We start from the raw sequence: 9,528 nt of genomic DNA on the forward strand, positions 1-9,528 counted from the left end.
TATTTCCTAAGTATTTGATATTTTTTGGTACTCTGATAAACATGCGCTGTTGCTGATACATAAAAATACACTTGATTTTCTTAATCTAACAACTTTGTTAGATTTACTTACTAATAATCTGGCTGCAGATTCTTTTTTTTTTAGTGTGGACAGCCACGTCACCTGTGAAAGACTTTCCTTTCCAATAAGGAAATGGGATGGTAAGAAGGACTGAGTGGAGGACTTGGTGCCCTCGCACTGTCACTGAGTCTTCCATCAGTTAAAACAGAAGTACCTTTCCAAGGGGTCAAGCCTCACATTCCTTTGTTTTCAGAATCGGAGGATGGCTGACTTACAATGTTGTGTTCGTTTCAGGTGTACAGCAAAGTGATTCTGTTATATATACATCCTTTTCCATTACAAGTTATTACCGGATGTTGAACATAGCCCCCTGTGCTGTGCAACAGGTCTTTGTTGTTTATCTGTTTTATATATAATAGTGTGTATATGTTAATCCCAAATTCCTGATTCATCTCTCCTTGCCCCCGCTTCCCCTTTGGTAACCATAGCTTCTTTTCAAGTCCGTGACTCTCCTTCTGTTTTATAAATCAGTTCATTTGGATCATTTTTTTTAAAGAGTCCATGTATGAGATATCATGTAATACTTGTCTTTCTCTGAGTTACTTCACTCAGCATGTATTATATTTATGTACCGTATCTTCTTTATGCACTCATCTGTTGATGGACATTTAGGCTACTTCCACTGCTGTGAACACTGGGGTGCACGTATCTTTCTGAATTAGGGTTTTCAGCTTTTCTGGGTATATGCCCAAGAGTGAGATTGATGAATCATATGGTAACTCTATTTTTAATTTTTAAGGCACCTCCATAGGGCTTCCTTGGTGGCTCAGATGGTAAAGAATCCGCCTGCAACGCGAAAGACCTGGGTTTAATCCCTGAGTCAGGAAGATCTTCTGGAGAAAGGAATGGCTATCCAGTATCCTTGCCTGGAGGATTCTATGGACAGAATCCTGGCGGGCTACAGTCCATGGGGTCCCAAAGAGTCAGATATGACCGAGTGACCAAGCACATACATACTGTTCTCCATAGTGGCTGCATCAATTTACGTTCCCACCAACAATGTCGGAGGGTTCCTTTTCTCCATAACCTCTCCAGCATTTGTTGTTTATAGATGTTTTGATGATGGCCATTCTGACTGCAAATCTCTTAATAAGGTAAACTTGGGGATATAAAGGAAAGATTCTAGGGCAAAATGATGGAAAAACTCTCTTTATTGAGAAAGCAATGCAAAGCAAGTTAATTCATACATTAGGTAACAAATATCCTATCAGACCCCTGGAATTCACTTATAGGATAAATGCTGCCTAATAATATCAGGCTAATTTGCAAAATACCAGGACAAAGCATTACTCTTTCTTTAAAAGACAATAATACCAAGAGGGCACCACCTCATACTTTTAATAACTGACAGCGAAAAGAACATGAGACTTTGGACTATTTACCTCGGTGCCCCCCGAAGTGAAGATCACATCCTGAGGCTGCCCACCTATCATCTTGGCAAGGTTCTCCCGGGCCGTGTTGATAATCTCCTTGGCCTTCCTACCTGGAGGAACCAAAGTGGAAATTCAGTAACTTTGCTGCACCAAATACAATCAACACACATTTAAAGGAACAACCAGTCATGAGGGAGCGGGAGGGCCGAGTGGGCGGTTCTAGGACAACACATGTTCACTAACATGAGTGACAGCCTAGATATCACGTGGTGAAGGGACAGTGGGAAGAGGCCAGCAAATCAGGGGAAACTACTGAGATTCAAGGAACTTGGGAGGAGCGAGAAACAGCCGGGGGAGGAGGCGGGAGCCCTAAAATTCTGAGACGTGGCTTTCTTCTTACCCGATGCTACGAGAGGATCTGTGGCCATCTGCCCTGCTTCCCATTCGGGAAGATGGGAGAAGGAAAGGGTGGAGTAATAGAGCACACTGCAAAACAACAAAAATAAGCAGAAATAGAACCCACGACTGCTCGACACAAAGTCCAGTGCCATATGTCACAGTGCAGGTCCCCTTGGTCACTAGAGACGTCACCGCCCCAGGGATACATTTGCTTTCAAACCTGGGCTCGGAGCCGTTATCCCTAGTTTCACGGGAGAGCAAGAAGCAGGAACTGAGCTTCATGTGGTGGAGAAAGAAGGACTCAGGGCAGGAATTCTGGAGATGTCATGACCATTCATACTGCGACTACAGACCAGTAGCCTCCAGACCTTTTGACCATTCAGTCCTATTTATAAAAATACTTTTTTGAGTGGCTCAGAGGTTAAAGCATCTGCCTCCAATGCGGGAGACCTGGGTTCGATCCCTGGACTGGGAAGATCCCTGGAGAAGGAAATGGCAACCCACTTTACTACTCTTGCCTGGAGAATCCCATGGATGGAGGGGCCTGGTAGGCTACAGTCCACGGGGTCGCAAAGAGTCAGATACGACTGAGCAACTTCACTCACTCACTCACCACTATAATAAATATGTAAATAAGAAAACACACATAAAAATAGAAATGTAAAAAGATGCGGTAAAAATACATATACGAAGTCATCCGCACACTTCCTAAGACTAGGGCGTTAAGTTTTCATTACAAGTTAGGAAGGTGTGCGGTGTCTAGGAGACCGTCAGTTCAGCTAGTGATACTTGAAAGACTGTGATCATTGTCAGTCAACGTGGGCAGGAGCTCCGCGGGACACACTGTGAGCTCCTCGGGCATGCCTCTCAGGCCCATCCACCGCTCCCTCCCTATCCAGCCCCAGGATTCTGTTGAGAAGCCCCTCAGAGGAGCCTCTGGGCTGATCCTCTGCCCACCCCGCCTTCCCTCCCCACATGGTGTGAGGCAGCCTGCAGCCTTTCCCCTAGCACTGACAGACCTTCGTCTAGGCGTGTTTTTTCCCTTTTCAGAAGTGGGTTACATAATTTACATGCTGGTTTGCAAAAACTACCCCTTCCACTCCTTAACACAGTCCTGGAGACCCTTCTTCGTAAGGATTAGTGGGGCTAGCTCTCTACCGTCATGTGCCTATTAGAACAGCAGAAATGAGAAGACTGGCCAGTCCAAGTGGTCAGGAGGTGGTGGAGGAAATGCAGCTCTCATCACGCCAGTGGGAACACAAAATGGTACAAGCGCTCTGGAGAGAGGGCAGCCGTTTCTTAAGAAGTATAATCTCCACTTCCCATCTGAGCTCATCATTCTGCTCCTAGGTGTTTATGGTAAACACTGTTTACCCATGAAAATAGAGGCAATGACCATGATGTGTACATCGACATTCACAGTAGTGTCATTTGCAATTGCCAAGAACCGGGAACAGCTCACACACCCATCAGCAGATGAGAGCATGAACACAGCATAATAGAACACCACTTGGCAGGGAAGATGAACCAGCCGCTGACAATCACACAGGTCAGCCTCGAGGTAACTATGCTGACCGAAAGAAGCCAGATGAAAAACTAGTAAGATTCCATTTTCATACAAACACAGAAAATGCCCACCGCTCACAGGGCAGGACGAGAGCCTCTTCCTGAGGGTTATTCCTAAACTTCTTCATGACAAATGCTTTTTATTAGCACTCAATTGTTTTCCACATTCTCCAGTTTTATGAATCAGAAAGTTCAATTTCTCTAGAGGAAAGATTAGCTACAAGGCAAAGTCCAAAAGATTAACCAGAATACAAGTACAAAATAAACCAACAATGAAGTTAATGAATGACTAGTATCTGATTTTGAAAACACTTTTAGTTACTAAGTTTACTAAGCAAATGGACATGAAAACCCACAAAAGCCTTTAAATCTGTACACAAGTATTGCTAAGTCAGAGGCTTCCCTGGTGGCTCAGCAGTAAAGAACCTGTCTGCCAATGCAGGAGACCCAGGTCCCATCCCTGGGTCAGGAAGATCTCCTGGAAAAGGAAATGGCAACCCACTCCGGGATTCTTGCCTGAAAAATTTCATGGACTGAGGAGCCTTGCCGGCTACAGCCCATGGAGTTGCAAAGAGTCGGACATGACTTAGTGACTAAAACAACACTGCTAAGTCAGTTCTAAAGGAAACCAATCCTAAATATTCACTGGAGGGACTGACGCTGAAGATGAAGCTCCAATACTTTGGCCTCCTGATGTGAAGAGCTGACTCAATGGAAAAGACTCTGAAGCTGGGAAAGATTGAAGGCAAAAGGAGAAGGGGACGACAGAGGCTGAGATGGTTGGATGGCATCACTGACTCAGTGGACATGAATTTGAGCAAACTCCGGGAGACAGTGGCTTCCCTGATAGCTCAGCTGGTAAAGAATCTGCCTGCAATGTGGGAGACCTGGGTTCCATCCCTGGGTTGGGAAGACCCCCTGGAGAAGGGGAAGGCTACCCACTCCAGTATTCTGGCCTGGAGAATCCCACTGACTGCATAGTATGCAGTCCATCAGTCCATGAGGTCGCAAAGAGTTGGACACGACTTACCAACTGAACAACAACAACAACAATTGTTAAACCCTATCCTATGAACCGAGGAGCCTGGCGGGCTATAGTCCATGGGGTCACAAAGAGTCGGACACTCTGAGCAACTTAGCACGCACGCAGCATGCATCCCTGATAAAACTTTAAATAATAAGGCACAGCTTCAGCTCACCATCTGCAAGATACAACATGACTCAGCCAAGTAACTACTGATCTAAAGCGAATTATTTTGCAGGATCTCCAACTTAAAGCTCTACATGGAAACAACAATAAATGAGAAACATTTTTCCAACAGACTGTGGAAAATTCTTAAATGGGAATACCAGACCACCTGATCTGCCTCCTGAGAAATCTGTATTCAGGTCAGGAAGCAACAGTTACAACTGGACATGGAACAACAAACTGGTTCCAAATCGGGAAAGGAGTACATTAACGCTGTATATTGTCACCCTGCTTATTTAACTTATATGCAGAGTACATCATGAGAAATGCCAGGCTGGATGAAGCACATGCTGGAATCAAGATTGCCGGGAGAAATATCAATAACCTCAGATATGCAGATGACACCACCTTTATGGCAGAAAGCGAAGAACTAAAGAGCCTCTTGATGAAAGTGAAAGAGGAGAGTGAAAAAGTTGGCTTAAAACTCAACATTCAGAAAATTAAGATCATGGCACCCAGTCCCATCACTTTATGGCAAATAGATGGGGAAACAATGGAAACAGTGCCAGACTTTATTTTTTGGGGGCTCTAAAATCACTGCGGATGGTGACAGCAGCCATGAAATTAAAAGATGCTTGCTTCTTGGAGGAAAAGTTACAACCAACCTAGACAGCATTCTAAAAAGCAGAGACATTACTTTGCCAACAAAGGTCCGTCTAGTCAAGGCTATGGTTTTTCCAGTGGTCATGTATGGATGTGAGAGTTGAACTGTAAAGAAAGCTGAGTGCCAAAGAATTGATGCTTTTGAACTGTGGTGTTGGAGAAGACTCTTAAGAGTCCCTTGGACTGCAAGGAGATCCAACCAGTCAATCCTAAAGATCAGTGCTGAATATTCATTGAGAGAACTGATGCTGAAGCTGAAACTCCAATACTTTGGCCATCTGATGCTAAGAATGGACTCGTTGGAAAAGACCCTGATGCTGGGAAAGACTGATGGCAGGAGAAGGGGACGACAGAGGATGAGATAGTTGGATGGCATCACCAACTCAGTGGACATGAGTTTGAATAGGCCCCAGGAGCTGGTGATGGACAGGGAGGCCTGGAGTGCTGCAGTCCATGAGGTCGCAAAGAGTCGGACGTGACTGAGCGACTGAACTGAACTGAAAGAACTTTAAAATAATTTTTATTTTTAAAACAGGAGGCCAGGATTCTATGTGACCCTGATTATGTAAAGATCTAGTTTGCAAATTTTGTGAGGATCGACAGAGACACATACGTGACAGGGTCTTAATAAGCACTGTTATTACAAACAACTTTTTTTTTTCGATTGCGCCTTGCAGCAAACAGGGTCTTAGTTCCCTGACCAGGAATCAAACCCATGCCTGCCCCCTGCATTGGGAGTACAGTCTTAACCAGTGGATTACCAGGGAAGTGCCCTACAGGTAGCTCTTAATAAGACATCTTTTTCATCTGGGAAAGAGGGACAGGAGAGCATGTTAAAGATGAAAGATTATGGTATCAACAAAGCTCAAATTTCATCTTTTCAGGAAAAAAAAACTATACAGAATTACAGCTAAAGACGTGCGATTAACAGAAAATCCACTCAAAACCGAGTCATGCCATGTGGTGTAGAGTTCCTGCAAGAGTTCCCCTGCCTCTCATCTCAGATCTGGGCACGTCTTCTAGAATTACCTGCTGGGTAAGAGCTACTGGGATTTCCCCAGGCTTCCAGCATGGCCTCTGTCATGGCCTCAATCACTTCTGGCTCCAGGGGAGTGGTTGCATTATAGTCCATATACACTTTCCTGCTGGAGAGAAAACAAAGATGTGCCTCTTAAGGACAAGAAGATGAAATGTGGAAAAACAGCTGTACTCAGTCTGTGCCGTCAGCAAGAGCAAATAATGTCAAGGTTGGGGGCTTTTCTGCAATTACACTGTGCACTTAGGAATGCCCACATCTGCATCACTTATGGAAAATGTATACGTGATTTCTGATTATCTAGCATTCTTGCCTGGAGAATCCCATGGACAGAGGAGTCTGGTGGGCTACAGTTCGTAGTGTCGCAGAGTCAGACATGACTGAAATAGCTTTTAGGAGGAGGAGTATTTGCTAGTTCATTTATCACTGCTAGAAGACTCTTTCCACCCCGCGCTGCTTCCTTCTGATGGAAGGCAGGAACCTAGCAGGCCCAGGGAGTCGCACATTCCTGAGGGTGTTTCTCCTGGTGTTTGAACTTCACCACTTCACTGGCAGCTTTCCTGTATTTCCCGGTGGTGTCTGTGACGGCCGTGAGGCTTGGGTAACCTAGGCTCCCACGGTTCCTCTCGTGGCCCGTGTCCCCCGCACTGCAGTCTCAGGGGCTCCTCTCTTTGCGTTTTCCATTTTCTTTGCCTGTAATGAGGATGCCCTCCACCAGTGCCTTACTTTTTAGGTCTTTGCTCAACTTGACCTTATGAGGCTAGTTTCTAAATGAAACTGCAGCCACCCCTGCCCTCCTCCCCAGGGCTCTGTATCCCCTGCTTCTCTGCAACACCCCATCATCTAACACATGAGACTTCCCCCTGTTAATTCTCTGCCTTGATAGAATGTAACTGAACAGCAGCTCCATGCACTCCCACATTCCTCCCAGGTGTGTCGCCAACACTGAGGACAACGGCTGGCACACAGTAGGGGCTTGACCTATAAGGTGACAAATGTCATAGGAAAGTGCACAGCCCCTGAAAGATTCCTAGGTGAAATTTACCTGTGTGTGTGTGTGTGAGTATATATATGTATATCAGATATGTATCAGATATGTATATCAGAATCAAAAACTTTCAAGCACAGGGAACTCTCCTTAATACTCTGTAATGTCTTATATGGGAAAAGAACCTTAAAAAAAAAAGGAATGAACACATGTATATAGATAACTGATTCATGTTGCTGTACACATGAAACTAACACAGTATTGACAATCAACCCAAATAAAAATTTCTTAAAAATCTCAGAAACGTTCATGAATGTATATAGCAGACAATCCTGTCAGATACTATTCATTATTTTACCTGATTTTTAAGTCAACAATAGTGTTTAAGCCAATTCACATGAAAATTCAAATAGTTACCAATGGTGGCTGCTAAACACATTTTTTTAAATCCATGGAAGTTTGAATGCAACATCTTGTCTCTAAGATGCCCAAGTACAGGGCTTTGGGGCTTGGGAAATCTGACCAGCATTCCTTGACCACCCTGGGATTAGGAATCCCTGCTGCTGAGAATTAAATTTGCTTGTGTCCCTAACTCTGCTCTCACTTCCGGTAAGTATTTTGAAGTTCCTCAAACTAGGAGTGACCACAGCTCTTCAATCTTCTGCTTGGCTGAGTTAATTCACAGCTTGAATTTCAGAGGAACACATCACAGATTACTCTGCCCCAGTATATGCTGCTTCCTTAAAGTGTTATCAATATTGCATGGGAAAAGTAAACTTTATTAGATTCATAACTGAAAAACGAAAAGGCATCGTGAATCTCTGCCTGCAGTCAGGACGTTTTCCTTCCTAGCTCCCTTTTCTCCGTCCCAGGCAAATGAAACTGAAAGAGCAGTCGGATTTAGGCCTAGACCCAAATGTTAAAGATACACGCCCATTTCTCACATTCTGGTAGAGAGGATTACCCCTTCCCCCGCAAAAGTATTTAACAAATTCCTGGATTGAGGGTGAAGACTCTCTCAAACACACACCCAAAGCATTTCCCGCCGCGCCGCACCCCCACCCAGGGGAAGAAGGTCCCAGCATCGGTGGACTGAAGTATCTCCCAGTCTTGCTCACCACTCTACCAGCTGCTCAAGCCTGGCAGCTTCCTTCTTCACACTCCCACCCCCGACTCCTTCCCTCACCCCTCCTCACCCCACCCCCCGCTTCGAGCAAGCATCAGCAAGTCTGGCAGGTTTTGTCAGGTACATTCGCTTCTCCGCCACGCCTGCGCCCGCTGAGGTCCACACCACCTCTCCCTCCCAGATGACTGCAAAGGATTCCTAACGGGTTTTCCTGATTGCTGCAAACCCTGACTCCCTACCAAGCAGCCAGAAGGAGTCCTGTAAAATATACAACAGCAACCTATAATTAAATTACATCGCTTCCCTTATAATTAAATTACGGCTGCTCAAACCTCCAGAAGACCCATCGCAGTGAGAATACGCCCCAAGATCCCCCCCCCGGGTTCTGCCGGTGGACAGCTGCCCCAGGCCCTGCGTCCGCGGCCCGCGCTCGGCGGTCCCCGCCGCCCGGGACCTCGCGGGCAGAACTCGTGCTGCGGACTCCTGGGCGTCCCTGGGGTTTTCGGCCCGGGCGTCACCTCCCCGGAGCCCTTCCCAGGCCCCGCCGTGCGCCGCTCGTCCTCCCGGAGGTCTTCGCCGCATCCCGCGCGGACCCTCCCGCGCGCGAGTGACCGGCCAGCTGGCGCCCCGCTCCCCAGGAAAGCCCCGTTCCGCCGAGAGCGGCCGCCAGCCGCCCCAGCGTCCCTCGGGGAATGACCACCCGCCGGCCGCCACCCGCCGCCACCGCCACGCAGCGCCTGGAGGGCTTCTTGGAGGAGCGCGCCGACGGCTCTCCCCACCTTCCCCTCTAGGAGCGCACCTCTCGGGCGGGCTCTTCTCCGCTCGGCCCCGCGAGTCCCTGCTCCGCGCCCCGGCCGCCTCCATCCCGACCCCACCGCGGCCCGCTTCCAGCCCGCCAGTCACCTCCGGCGAGGCCCAGACCGGCGGAGCCTGTCACGCTAAGGAGCGCCTCCGGGAGGGGGCGGGGCTGCGGGCGCCGGGGCGCATGCGGATTGGCTGAGCCGAGCAGCTCGGCCAATCCTCGCGCTGCAGCGGCGCTCCGCGGGGAGGCAGGGTCCCCGGTCGCGC

At 47.4% G+C, this 9,528-nt stretch overlaps 1 protein-coding gene across 4 annotated transcripts in view; it reads right to left on the reverse strand.

Moving 5' to 3' along the window:
• SCLY (selenocysteine lyase) overlaps positions 1 to 9,407 on the reverse strand; it is a 31,068-nt gene extending 21,661 nt beyond the window's left edge. For 2 of the 4 annotated variants that reach the window (XM_055402698.2, XM_055402696.2), the window contains exons 1-3: positions 9,260 to 9,407; positions 6,340 to 6,455; positions 1,503 to 1,603 (exon numbers count right to left, since the gene is read on the reverse strand). In XM_055402698.2, coding sequence (XP_055258673.2) covers positions 1,503 to 1,603; positions 6,340 to 6,455; positions 9,260 to 9,324 — 282 coding nt within the window. In that variant the 5' untranslated portion in view covers positions 9,325 to 9,407. Of the gene's footprint in view, positions 1 to 1,502; positions 1,604 to 1,893; positions 1,980 to 6,339; positions 6,456 to 9,259 lie in introns of all 4 variants that reach the window. The other 2 variants (XM_055402699.2, XM_055402697.2) reach the window with 2 other exon arrangements.
• Positions 9,408 to 9,528: the final 121 nt, after the last annotated feature.

Source organism: Moschus berezovskii, chromosome 4 (assembly GCF_049115385.1).
Source record: "Moschus berezovskii isolate FMDL1 chromosome 4, NW_MosBer_1.0, whole genome shotgun sequence".
Taxonomy (NCBI): Eukaryota; Metazoa; Chordata; class Mammalia; order Artiodactyla; family Moschidae; genus Moschus; species Moschus berezovskii.